The sequence below is a fragment of the Zootoca vivipara genome, chromosome 8, assembly GCF_965207765.1.
Source record: "Zootoca vivipara chromosome 8, rZooViv2.hap1.1, whole genome shotgun sequence".
Lineage (NCBI taxonomy): Eukaryota > Metazoa > Chordata > Lepidosauria > Squamata > Lacertidae > Zootoca > Zootoca vivipara.
In genome coordinates, this window is record NC_142591.1 from 3,820,720 (window position 1) to 3,835,346 (window position 14,627).

Here is a 14,627-nt window from a genome sequence, read left to right on the forward strand (position 1 = left end):
AAGCATTAGTGAAAAAGGGTCTCTATGCATGTACAGCTGGGAGTCCTGATTTTCCAGTTGCATGTGCAGTTCTCATTAACATGGAACACTCAACCTTTAAAGAGCATGTCCAGTAAGTGCTTTCACACTATTCCATCATGCGCTCTATGAATGCCACTCCTATGGTGGGCAGGGGTGATAGAATCCTGGCCTGTACCACTTGGAGATGGGGGAGGTTTTTTGGATGTTTCCCCATACAAAATTCTCCCTTCCGCAAAGGAAACTAGCATACTGGAGAGAAAGGTTCAGCATCATTTTCTGTCTAAGCTGTTAGGACCCAAAGTGTATTTTATCTGCATTTTCCCCTCAGCAAAGAGGACCTGGCAGCAATTTAGATGACAACAACTGTTGAGAGGAAAAAAGGTTGGCTATTCTCTTCCCCAGGACCACTTTTTGGACCCAATCCTCCCTGGCCTGCTACTACACACAATCAGCAGGAAATGTATGTTAGAAGAGCCCTTCATAAATCTCTCTTAAACATGTGGTTTGGCCTTAAAGCCAGTATATGCAATGAATTTTGTATTTTTAAAGTGTAAGTATACCCTCTACTTGAAATTGGAAGTGGTACAGCCCAGAAACCTACCACCCCAGGGTTTTACTTCATTTTGTGTCATGTTTAGAACAGCTGTTGGGGAACTCATCTAAACCTAGCGCTACTGGTGGTGAAATAGGACCGGGCTGCTATGGGGTCTTACATTTCAACACTTGCCTTCCTCAGAGATGGGGATCTTTTGGTCCTCCAGATGTTTGTGAACTACAACTTCCATAATCCCTGGCCACTGCCCAACTTTGGTGGGAATTGTAGTTCAGCAACATCTGGAAAGTCAAAGAGTCCCCAACTCCTAACCTACCTAGCTCTATCTTTTTAAATGGGGTGAGGCAGAGGGGGGAAATAAAAATGGACTTTTCCATGTTTATTTTTTCAGAGCCAGGGTAGCTTTGTAGAATCCCTGCAACTTCCTAATTTCTTTCATACCAATCTTTTCCTTACTGGAGTGTTTGTCCACTACTCCCACTATACAAGCTGATGGTTTTCCAGAATGACACGATCAATTTTTCAGTTTACATCCAAACATCATGCAGCACTGAAGTGAAAAGTGACACAGACCAGTCTCTGCAGCCTACTAATGTCACCGGAGCGAGACGCGTTTCCCACTAAGGCGAGTGGGGAAAGTGCTGCAATAAACCCATGCAGATTATTTAGGATTTAACTCCTTTAGTGTATTTTCAGGTATTATATTTGGCCTAATTTGTGCCAGGACAAGGAACAGAACAGCTGATTTTTAAAACCATCCCATTGAAGCTATCAAAATACAATGTGAAGGACTGTCACCAGGCTCGTAATGGTATCTGGTTCACAAATGAATGGTTTAGTCCATACCCTTTAATTCTAATCCAAGGTGCTCTGCCAGTGCAGAAAGAGAACAGAGAAGGGAAGGAGAAAAGAGAAACAGGTTTGTAGGAGAGATTACCAAATATTTAAAAAATCATTTAAAAATAAAATACATCAGCTTTCAAAATCACAAGAGAAGCATCAAAGCATACAGAACTGTCACCACCAGTTTATTTTTTAAAAACATTCTATATAAAAGAATGCCTAGATAGATCTGCAATGGTAATTAATAAGGGCTTTTTCAAAAGCAAGCATGTCTATTGGCATCTGGAATTTGATTTTAGAATAGGCATTTATCACATATACTTTTATTTAAGTACAGTATAGGTGTATTCTTGCTAAACAGATCATTACTTCTCACTATTGTTGCAACATTGAGGTAGTAGATTTGCACCCTTTTTTACAACCCTTTTTTACTACCATACATGCCAATCACAATATATAGCATTAACAATACAATCCTATGCATGTCTACTCAAAAGTAAGTCCCATTGACTTCAATGTGACTTCCACTCAGGTAAGCATGTACAGGACTGCAACTGAAATGAACAACTTCTGAAGGACTGAAGCATAACAGGACATACTGTTACATCTGCAACGACATGAAATTTATGCCAGGCATTTTCAGCTGAATCTTACATGCATTTACTTCAAAATAAGTCTCCTTCATGGATCACTGCCTTGTTGTGGCGAAGGGGCTTGAATAACTCAGAGAAGCTATGAGCTATGCCATGCAGGGCCACCCAAGACGGACAGGTCATAGTGGAGAGTTTTGACTAAACGTGATCCACCTGGAGAAGGAACTGGCAAGCCACTCCAGTATCCCTGCCAAGAAAACTCCATGGACAAAGACAACAGGCATATAAAAGTTATGACGCTGGAAGATGAGCCCCTCAGGTCAGAAGGCATCCAACATGCTACTGAGGAAGAGCGGAGGACAAGTACAAGTAGATTCAGAGCTGATGAAGCGGCTGGGCCAAAGCCGAAAGGTCGCTCAGTTGCAGATATGCCTGGAAGCGAAAGGAAAGTCCAATGCTGCAAAGAAAAATATTGCATAGGAACTTGGAATGTAAGAACCATGAACCTTGGTAAGCTGGATGTGGTAAAAAATGAGATGGCAAGAATAAATATTGACATCCTGGGCATCAGTGAACTAAAATGGACGGGAATGGGTGAATTCAGTTCGGGTGACTATCATATCTACTACTGTGGGCAAGAATCCCGTAGAAGAAATGGAGTGGGCCTCATAGTCAACAAAAGAGTGGCAAAAGCTGTAATGGGATGCAATCTCAAAAATGACAGAATGATCTCGATACGAATCCAAGGCAGACCTTTTAACATCACAGTAATCCAAGTTTATGCACCAACTACCGGAGCTGAAGAAAGTGAAATTGACCAATTCTATGAAGACTTACAACACCTTCTAGAAATGACATCAAAGAAGGATGTTCTTCTCATTACAGGGGATTGGAATGCTAAAGTAGGGAATCAAGAGATAAAAGGAACAACTACCAGTGCTGAAGAAAGTGAAATTGACCAATTCTATATGATGACTTACAACACCTTCCAGAAATGACGCCAAAGAAGGATGTTCTTTTCATTATAGGGGATTGGAATGCTAAAGTAGGGAAATAGAGGGGGGAAACAGAATGGGGAAAACCATAGACCTGTTCAAGAAAATTGGAGATATGAAAGGAACATTTCATACAAAGATCGCCATAATAAAGGACAAAAGTGGAAAGGACCTAACAGAAGCAGAAGACATCAAGAAGAGGTGGCAGGAATACACAGAAGAATTATACCAGAAAGATAATGGAGGTCTCATATAGTTACTGACCTTGAGCCAGACATCCTGGAGAGTGAAGTCAAATGGGTCTTAGAAAGCACTGCTAATAACAAGGCCAGTGGAAGTGATGATATTCCAGCTGAACTATTAAAAATTTTAAAAGATGATGCTGTCAAGGTGCTACACTCAATATGCCAGCAAGTTTGGAAAACTCAGCAGTGGCCAGAGGATTGGAGAAGATCAGTCTACATCCCAATCCCAAAGAAGGGCAGTGCCAAAGAATGCTCCAACTACCGCACAATTGCACTCATTTCACACACTAGCAAGGTTATGCTTAAAATTCTACAAGGCAGGCTTAAGCAGTATGTGGACCGAGAACTCCCAGAAGTGCAAGCTGGATTTCGAAGGGGCAGAGGAACCAGAGACCAAATAGCAAACATGCGTTGGATTATGGAGAAAGCTAGAGAGTTCCAGAAAAACATCTACTTCTGCTTCATTGGCTACGCAAAAGCATTTGACTGTGTCGACCACAGCAAACTATGGAAAGTTCATAAAGAAATGGGAGTGCCTGATCATCTCATCTGTCTTCTGAGAAATCTCTATGCGGGACAAGAAGCTACAGTTAGAACTGGACATGGAATAACTGATTGGTTCAAAATTGGGAAAGGAGTACGACAAGGCTGTATATTGTCTCCCTGCTTATTTAACTTTTATGCAGATTTCATCATGCGAAAGGCTGGACTGGATGAATCCCAAACCAGAATTAAGATTGCCAGAAGAAATATCAACAACCTCAAATGAGGGTGAAAGAGGAGAGTGCAAAATATGGTCTGAAGCTCAACATCAAAAAAAACCAAGATCATGGCCACTGGTCCCATCACCTCCTGGCAAATAGAAGGGGAAGAAATGGAGGCAGTGAGAGATTTTACTTTCTTGGGTTCCATGATCACTGCAGATGGTGACAGCAGTCACGAAATTAAAAGATGCCTGCTTCTTGGGAGAAAAGCAATGACAAACCTAGACAGCATCTTAAAAAGCAGAGACAGCACCTTGCCAACAAAGGTCCGTATAGTTAAAGGTAAAGGTAAAGGGACCCCTGACCATTAGGTCCAGTCGTGACCGACTCTGGAGTTGCGCGCTCATCTCGCATTATTGGCCGAGGGAGCCGGCGTATAGCTTCCAGGTCATGTGGCCAGCATGACAAAGCCGCTTCTGGCAAACCAGAGCAGCACATGGAAACGCCGTTTACCTTCCCGCTGTCGCGGTTCCTATTTATCTACTTGCATTTTGACGTGCTTTCGAACTGCTAGGTTGGCAGGAGCTGGGACCAAGCAACGGGAGCTCACCCTGTCACAGGGATTCGAACCGCCGACCTTCTGATCAGCAAGCCCTAGGCTCAGTGGTTTAACCACAGCGCCACCTGGGTCCCATGGTTAAAGCTATGGTTTTCCCAGTGGTGATGTATGGAAGTGAGAGCTGGACCATAAAGAAGGCTGATCGCTGAAGAATTGATGCTTTTGAATTATAGTGCTGGATGAGACTCTTGAGAGTCCCATGGACTGCAAGAATATCAAACCTATCCATTCTTAAGGAAATCAGCCCTGAGTGCTCACTGGAAGGACAGATCCTGAAGCTGAGGCTCCAATACTTTGGCCACCTCATGAGAAGAGAAGACTCCCTGGAAAAGACCCTGATGTTGGGAAAGATTGAGGGCACAAGGAGAAGGGGACGACAGAGGATGAGATGGTTGGACAGTGTTCTCGAAGCTATGAACATGAGTTTGACCAAACTGCGGGAGGCAGTGGAAGACAGGAATGCCTGGCGTGCTCTGGTCCATGGGGTCACGAAGAGTCGGACGCGACTAAACAACTAAACAACAACAAAGTCCTATTGAAATCAATTTACTTCCAAGTGAATGTGGTTAAGATCAAGCTGTAAGGCATTTTCCACAGTCTGCACTAAATTAAGAAATCATTTATGAACACCAAGAATCATTAAAGAAATAGTGTTATCTCTTATAAACATTAATGGTTTGGAAAAAGCAGTTTGCATTATTCACACAACAGGAGAAATGAAAAAGGGCAATTAATTATGCCCAGAATTATAATTATTGCCCAAAGGAAAGAATAAAAAGTATAGTCTAGTATTACTTGTGCATAATGACTCAACCTACACAGGAAATGGAGAAAAGAAAAGCAAGTAGAGGATGGAAATGTATAGATTCAATGCGATGGAAGAATCTATCAATCTCAGTTCTCTCAATTTCTCATTTTTTCAATCTTAAATTCATATTTCCACATTTCTGCTGCAATTTGTGATTTTCCTTTAGGAAGAAACCTTTGAAAATTATTCAGCATTTTAGTGTACCCCCCCCCATAAACACATTTTAACATGCGGTTTTGACTAATGTACACATTTTTGCAAGCAATTTTATCTAACTTGATGCACCTTTTGTATGTTATTTGCACAAATATAACCTTTATGTGCACTTTGTACACAAATATGTACACATATTTGTGAGTGTTGTTTGGTTGGAGAACTGCATAGCATATTTCATATAAATGAGAATTTTGATGGATGGCTGTGTTTCGGTTCCTACCATGTTTTGGAAAGGGCAAATTTGATAAACACTTTAAATGCAAACTGAATCCATTTTATTCCCTGTCCTATTCCTGACTGAAGGTTTGTTTTTTAAAAATGTAATTTCTGTTAGTGGCCCATAAGACTGCACTGACTCCCCAACAAACAGGAGACATAAAAATCATATACAGTACAGTAATTTCAGCTGATTAGCAAATCTAATAATCACAGTGAGCAAACCTTTGAGTTCTCCAGAACTCTTCTTCAGTTTGGATCAGGCTTCCTCAAACTCAGCCCTCCAGATGTTTTGAGACTACAATTCCCATCATCCCTGACCACTGGTCATGCTAGCTAGGGATCATGGGAGTTGTAGGCCAAAAACATCTGGAGGGCCGAGTTTGAGGAAGCCTGGTTTGGATGTTAAGGAAAACCTGGGGCAAGGGGACAGAGAGAGTAAATGTTGGCCATTTTGTTGAAGCCCTAAGATTTACACTTGGTAATCATATCAGTTAAGATGGGGCCACCACAAGCAAGCTCCTGCCTTTAGGTAAGCTAAAATCTCTGCAGCATCCTGAGCATCAGCCATCTCCCTTCATGTTTCTATAGATTGTGGCCAAGGCTACTTGCACGTAACTCCTGGGAGTTTATTGATATCTGATGTTTTCCTCTCCTTTTTGGCTGATCAGGGTATTTTAACCATTCCATGTCTTCTCTAACAACTGGCCATAGGGAACTTCCCAAGTTCTAAAGTGCAGGGAGATCAAAGAATGATTTTTTAAAAAAAGCAACTTAGAAGCAACTTAAAAGTGATGTTAAGCAAATATTTGAGTCCCATACTAGGGTTTCTCCTTCTTTTAAAAATTAACAACAGTCATGGAGTTGGGTGGGTAATGGAGGAATAATGATTTGAACTATTGGCACGTGCCGGAGGGGTTAACGGTTCTAGGCTTCCTCAAACGCGGCCCCCCAAATGTTTTTGGGCTACAATTCCCACGATCCCCAGCTAGCAGGACCGGTGCTCAGGGATGATGGGAATCGTAGTCTCAAAACATCTGGAGGGCCGAGTTTGAGGAAGCCTAGACCCTCTTCACAAAACTGCTGCTGTTTGGGGGGGGGGGTTCCAAAGAGAACAAGAATCTCAATGATTCAAGAAGGTTTGACCCTTAGAGCCTAGAGTTCCTTGGAGGCAGGGACTTCTTTATTTTTGCCTATGAAACAATGTACTTGGCACTTTACAAAATGGATCAGTATTAATGTATAATGTTATAAGAATCAGTGATCCAGCTGCCTATGAGAAGAAGGGTGTGGAAGGAAAACCACTGACCCACCTACCAGGACACAGTCGATATAGGGAAGGAGAGAGGGGGCTGCTGCTACTACTTCATGCTGGAAGAGGGGGGAAAGATGATATGTGCATGTGAGAGCAATATTATATTATTCAAGTCATACATGTCTCCATTTCCTATCTTTAAGATTTGTCATTGCTTTTGATACACTAAATTCTCGCAAAGAAATCCACATTGTGACTTAGTTCCCTTCCTCAAGTAATTTCTACTGGTTTTTGTTTCCAGATCTCTGCCACAGATTCACTCCATTTTGCTTCTACAATAAAAGCCAGCGTTGCTGTAAGCCAGGTATCCCCAAACTGCGGCCCTCCAGATGTTTTGGCCTACAACTCCCATGATCCCTAGCTAACAGGACCAGTGGTCGGGGAAGATGGGAATTGTAGTCCAAAACATCTGGAGGGCCGAAGTTTGGGGATGCCTGCTGTAAGCTGTTCTTTCTCAGTGTTTCTCAGACGTAACACTCAGCTTTAAGACCCTCCCCTTCATTGTAACAATAACAGACTGCACAGTATGCCTGGCACACTTCCTGACCTATTCAACAACTATGAAGTCAATAATAAAAGAGGGATCATACAGGACTAATAACAAAATGGCCTGCCATATATAGGTTTGATGTAAAAATTACTCAGGCAATGTGTGTGAAATGCTTTCAACAAATTACAGCTATTACTGAAGTTAAATTTTATCACCTTCCTTCAGAGGGCTTACATAATTCTGCGAATTTCTTTTTTCAAAATATAAAGAAATTATGGAATCAAACCCCTCCTCAGATTAAAAGAAAATTTAAAACTGATTACAAATTCACCCATACACTGGAAAGTTATCTGTGCCACATAACTATTGAAGGCGTTGTACAAACTCACTTATTCTGCTCACTAAAAACTTCTCCTTCACATTATCTTCTTTTCTCAGCCCCAATCACCTTTCTTAGCACTTAACAGATGATACTCATGCAGAAGACCTCCATTCTCAGGGTCATAGCTGTCAAGTTCTCCCTTTTTAAAAGAGAAATTCCCTTATGCTGAATAGGCTTCCTCGTGAGAAAAGGGAAAACTTGACAGCTATGCTCAGGGTGCAGTTACCCAGGAGCATCTTGCTATTTGCATAGGAACTTCACTCATGAAGAGCAAGGTGTTTGCTTCTACCTGAAGATAACTATCACTCCCCCTGGTGCTCAGCTGATGCTGCCCAATTTGCCTACAAACACACTGGAGGGGGACTGGTTAGACCACCTGTGGGAAAATCATTTACAGATTCTATTGGCTTCTTTGGAGATTTTGCTGCTGGAGATAATTTCTAGTCTGCTCTTGCTGTTTTCCGATTAAATATGCTTTAAAGGTATGGAGGCTGGCCATTTGCTTCTTATGTCCTTATTTGACTTTTAACTCTGAATCTATCAAGGTTTGGGCCCTACCTCTATGAGTTAGATAATTTCTTAGGCATGCCTTCTTGCATTTTATATTGTTAACTGATATTTCCAACAAAGAGCCCTATTTTTAAATCTACTGCACTAATCAGCCTCTGTATTTGACACCTTTTAACCCTGAATACAGAACTGGAGAAATCGAGAGATACATAGCCGCCCCGGCACCTTACCTCTCTTTTCTCCTGTCAAAAAACACAAGAAGGGCTTTTACACTTGCCAGAAGCGCTGCATTGCCCACGCCTGTGCTGGAGGGGCTTTACAAAAAAAAAAATCCCATACGCCCAAAGACTCTGCGTATGCCCATTGGGGGAAGTAGGAAGCCCTGAGCACCTGTTCTTCAGATGCCCCCTATACGAAGAAGCTCGAAGGGAGATCCTGGACCCCATACTGGTGAGCTTAGCAAGCCTCCCGGAAAAGCAATTATACAACCTGCTCTTGCTAGGCAAAGACCTGAAAACAACCAGGGCGGTCGCCAGATTCTGTGCCCAAATATGCAGACACAGACTTTCTTCCCAGCCCGTCTGATTTTTTCCTCAATGGCACCCCGAGCGAGCTAGGCTCAGCTTTCTGCAGCCACTATTTTAAGGGTTAAACTTTTAGCACTGTTATATAATATAATATAATTAATAATTTTCTTTTAAATCTTGTTCAAAGCAACTTTTATACGTTATGCTCCCGGAAACTGTTTTTCAAAGGGATCTGTTTTATTTTTATTTTATTCTTATTTTATTTTACTTTTAAGAGCTGGTCCTCGACCGTAATAATAAATAAATGAAATGAAAATGACACCTTTTAACCTAGCAAACACGCCGCAGTGCTAGAATTACAGTGCTAGAGAAACAGCTGTTTGGGGGCTTAATATGAGAAACTGAGGCACCTCTAAGCACCTCAGGGGCAACCAGAAGGAAATTGTGGATTGTGATTTTTGAATTTTAAGAAGGAAGCATTTGGAGGTACATGGCTGAGGTTCCCCACGGTATGATTTTTAAAAACCCACCCCCCTCTCTAGGCCATGCATGGCCAAAGATAGCATCTTCTGGCTCTTCTTTGCAGTATGTGGGCCATGATAAAAATACAAAAAGGCTTGGTCACTGTTACACAGAAGATATGTGATAGCTAAATGCATACCCTTGAACATTTCTCTGATGAAAACAAGGGTGTCCTAAAGTGAATTCTTTTATGGAATGAAGTCCTAGCCTTCTCCAGGTAGGTGTGTAAACTAGTCAGATTGTGGTCTAAGGAAACACATATATGGCCCTCCTTTTCTTCATAAGATTCTCTGCCCCCAGGTCTATTAAGCCTACCTGATGTCTCTGGCCTCATTATAGTCTATGTTAACTGAGATTTGCAGGAAAGAGGCTTTTTTATTTTACCTGCTTGCTCCTTTTATTACATCCTGATTTACATTTCTACTGAACACTTTTAGAAATATGTTGCACTAGATTACCCCTTCAAAATATTTTGAAGTAACTGTTAACTAATGCTTTCCTTGAGCTACAGTGCCGTAAACTGAGGCTTTGTGTTGCAACAAAGATTACAAAGCAGTTTCATAAAACAATCATTAAATGAAATGGTTGTACGAGCAATTCTGTAACGAATGCCAAACAAATTATTCAAACCACTGGGCAAGGATCCAAGGTTTAGAGAACAATCAAGGTTCATTCTTTCCCTCCCTTCAAGAAATATTTTGGATTTATGTTTCCACTCACATAATCCACAAATTTTATTTTCCTGCATCCTGTATAATATTAGAAAACCTCTAACAGTGTTCTATAAATTGCTGTATGAAAGAAACTGCTATGGAAATGTTACTTTTACCATTGCTCCTGTATTTCAGCAAACTCTTCTTTAGCTTTGCATTGCAAAACAAATAAATGGAATGCCTGTCTGTAACTTGAAAGGGGACAAAATCTTAACCCCCCCCCCCAGTTTCACTCACAACTGAGAGTCTAGTGGTTCTGATGAGGGCAACTGTTCATTTAAATAGGGCTCCCTCTCATTTAGGGATCTTTCATTTTCCTCTTTTTAAAAAGTTGGTTTTTCCAAAGCTTCCGCTTTTCCTTCTGGGCTGGCCAAGTAAGAGAAAAATTATTCTCCAATTTTTTCCATTTAAAACCTTCTCAGTCTTCCAGGACTGAGATTGTGCACAGTGTTAGACCATGGATCCATCCGGTTTGTCTGCAATGACTGGCAGCAGCAGCCCCCCCCCCCCCGGGGTTTCAGAGGGGAGTGTTTCCCAACCCTACTAGGAATGCCAAAGACGGAACCTGGAACTAAACGCCCGTGGAATTTAGAAAAAAAATATTCCTGCCAACTAAACATGCATAACTCATGTTTAATTGCACGAGTGCAAGTATTCTGTTGGAACTTTTAAACTATTTTATTGGGTTTTGTGTTTGTTTCATTTTAGTTTATAGTTTATAGTTTATTATTATAAACTATAATACTCTTTATGACATTTATTCTCTTTATGACAGTGTAGGACTTATACGGTCGGGATTCCTATTCTAAGCTCTTAAAAGAGCATCGCTGTTCTTAAGCATCATTTGTTTGAAAAAGATTGCATTGCAATGAAATTGGCCATGTATGCAGAAAATATCATTTATTTAAACATTTATATCCCCCCCCCAATCCACTAAAAATCAACAGTAGTAAAAATGGGGGGGTCACATCCTGAAACCTGATACCGATATTCCAAAGTGCACTTCTTCATGGAGAAGCCGATACACAAGCTTGTGAATTAGGCAGTATGCTCACCAGCCACCCTCCCTTTATAGCCATTGCTATCCTTCCACCGAGTCCTCATTTTACTATGCAAGGCAGATTGTGTTAGGCTGCAGTGCCATTTAAGGCGTTGAGCAGCAAATCCAGCAGAGGTGAAACTGGAAGGTCCAAAGCATGCTTTTTTCAAAAATTGTTTTTGTGTTGTTACCTACATTTCCCCGACTTTTTGGTATCAACTATAATATCAAATTTGGGTCTGCAAGCAAAGACTTCCAAATTTTCTCAAAGTGATCAATGTGTAAAAAAAACAACCAGGCACCCACCCATATTTCATAGTGAACATCACTTCTGGAAAAGCAAATAACAGGATTGTCCTGGTTCTGTGGAGCACTGCTCAGTGGTACTGAGTCCCCATGTTGGTACAAGGGATTCACGTTAGCTGCCAGGCATTTGGGAACCGATGGATCAACATAGGGATGGCTACAGGTTGGGTCACTAATAGTGTCATTGTCTTAATACAAAATGGCATCATATAGTCCTCAGATCGGCAACGCTGGTTCTTTCCATGTCTTTTTAGCTGCAGTCACTTCCTCCATTGCCATCATAGAGTGCCCTTAGAATAAGACTGGACTTGTTTTTAAAGTCCAGCGTTAGGTGCAATCTTCATCTAATTGCCAAATTGTTATAGCTCTGAGGACAAGAAAAATTACCCCCTTGCATTATGCTTTGTGACATAATGAACTTGCGGGCAGCTCACAGATTAACCGGACTCAGGCTATGTACACATTAGCAGCTTAAAACGCGGTGCAGTTGCTTCCTTCCTACTGTGTTTCAAGATGCTTTTGCATTTTGTTGCACACACAACGGGTGAGGTAGGCATGTGTTCACCCAATGCTCATTAACCTGTTTGTTTTCCCAGCCCCTGCAAATTTCCCCCAAATTACTATTCATGAAGCACACACATGCGCAATTGCTCTCACAAATACAGACACCTCAGCTGAACTGTGAAGTGAATGTGGCCTAAGTTTTGCTTTCGGATTTATTTCTCAACCAACTACAGGATAGCTCTGCATTGTGGGTAATATCGCCTGTGCACAGATCCAAAAGCCACCAGCAGGAGCACACTGGAGCCAAAGTAAATGACAATGCGCACACAGCCTCGTTCTTTGCTGCATTTAGATTTTGCCTGAACTATACACCAGTGGAGAGTTATGTTCAGATTAGAATCAGGAACAACAACAACTAAAGCACAAAGCAGGAAAGTGAAGGTTCCTATTCAGAAAAGAGCTGCTTTAAAGGTGTCACACAGTGTGTTATGATAAATCAGAGAAAGAGAGAAGTGGAAAGAGACATACTGGAGAAGCTGGCCATTGCGAAGTTCTGACACTGGTCCCCTGTGAATTCGTTCGGACACCTAACAAAAGAAAGAAAACCAGAAAGAGAGAGAAACAAGATAGCATGACATCAGACTGAAACGAGGCTCTTTCTGCTGCCAACTCAGCTCCCTTTCGAGATTTCTCCTCTGACGTGCCTGGGGTTGGTCCCTTACCTGTGACCCTAAACCTTAACCCAGATCTTAACTCAAAAGAACACCCTCACTATGCCATTCTAAATCCAGCGCTGTACCCAGGAGATTATAAGTAGTATGGTGCAATTTTTTTCTTCAAACATACTTTGCTTAGGATCTGGCATGTACAATCGCAAAGGCTGTTTCTCCAAACATCTCTGTCCGAAGAATCCATTTGGACATCTGGAGGAGGAAAAGGGGACAAATCACAGAACAAGGCTGGCATCATCCTTGAGGCTATGGTTAGAAATAAAAGTGCACAGCGATGAATTAAAAAAAATATATGAAAGCATCTAATGTAAGGTACCTTGATCTAATCTTTGCAGTGCCAAATGGGGGCTACCTAGCTCCTTTTCTGTGCAATTGCTCCATTCCCTCCCCATGCTTTCCGAAGGCTTTATTCTTCTAATTTATATGCAAGCTAGAGGGCAGGTCCACGCAGAGCTTGTCTGAAGCCCAGGGCGGGAGTCTCATTCTTGGCATGACAGGGTAAGCCTGGCAGGCCCCTGGTGGGGGCACCCGGACAGTTCAGCCCTCCGAAGCCTGGAAGCCTGGGGCAAGTGTACCCCAGCCCTGCACAGGCCTCTTTGGGGGGAATTGGTTTCAGCCCTGAGAAAAAAAGAGAAGGCCCACTAGTCCATGCCTAGGGATTTGAACAACCCCCGCCCCCATTTCTAAATGTGTTGTATTGGGGCAAGAAGTGGTGTTGGGGTGCTGTTCCCAATTTTTCATCATTCTTCCTTATGTGTGATACAGTAATGATCTCTGGGACATGCCAATATCTTGTTCAGATTGTTTGATGCTAATTTCAATCTGTCAATATAATTAGCTGGCTATGGAAAGTACAAGTGAGTGGAAACAAGTTATGCAGACTAGGAAAACAAATCTAAAGGCATCTCTTCAAAAAGACACTATCTAGCAAAACAAAAGGTCAGTGGTCATCTTCTCGAACCCAAAGTGAGCAAATGAGGAGGAGCAAGCTCTTACAACATGGTCGGAGGGGAATACCCGTGTTTTGACTATACGTATCTTCTAACCACAAGGCTGCAGTCCCATTGAAATTAGGAAGATTTACTTCTAAGTAAATATGCACAGGATTGCAATGCACATAGCTCTGGCATAAGTTAAAAGGCAATCCTTGGACAAGCACTGGAAAAGGAATGAAGCTAACATCACCAGTTCACCTAGTGGGCAAAGCTGCATGTGCTTTTAAACCCAGAATGCCCGGTCACAGATTCCCCCAGAGAATCCTGGGAAGTGTAGTGTGTTAAGGCTGCTGAGAGTTGTAAGGAGACCCCTTTCCCACTCACAATTCCCAGAATTCCCTGGGAAGAGGGGTTGACCATTGGAATTGTAGTTCTGTGAGGGTGAAAAGGACCTGAAGTCACTTTCTGTTGTCATTTCTGTACTATTTGGATGTAACAATTATAGCACACAGGATGGTCATTTTGTCTTTCTCTGAGAGTGTTTATACTGTAGTAAGCCATCCCATATTTCTTTTTTATTTAGAATAATGTATAAGCTGCTTTATTAAAGAATCCTCAAGTGGTGTACCATAGAAGACAATAAAACAATTATCAATATAAAAATAAAAAACAGCAAAACTTTAAAACAGGTATTCACAGCTCATTTACATGTCCAGATAGACTTGCCAAAACAAAAAGGGTTTTAGCAGCTGTCTACAACAGCCGGTGGGAAGGTGGGAAGGTCCAGAGGACAGGGGCGGCCAAACTGAAAGCTGACCTTCCTACAGATGTAGAGTGAAC

The 14,627-nt window shown here is 41.8% G+C and overlaps 1 protein-coding gene across 6 annotated transcripts in view; it reads right to left on the bottom strand.

The window, feature by feature from the left end:
• Positions 1–14,627, bottom strand: part of NRG2 (neuregulin 2) — a 117,362-nt gene that overhangs the window by 22,755 nt on the left and 79,980 nt on the right. For 5 of the 6 annotated variants that reach the window (XM_088675002.1, XM_060278136.2, XM_088675000.1 and 2 more), the window contains one exon: positions 12,968–13,044. In XM_088675002.1, the coding sequence (XP_088531128.1) occupies positions 12,968–13,044 (77 nt within the window). Of the gene's footprint in view, positions 1–12,649; positions 12,709–12,967; positions 13,045–14,627 lie in introns of all 6 variants that reach the window. The other variant, XM_088674999.1, reaches the window with a different exon arrangement.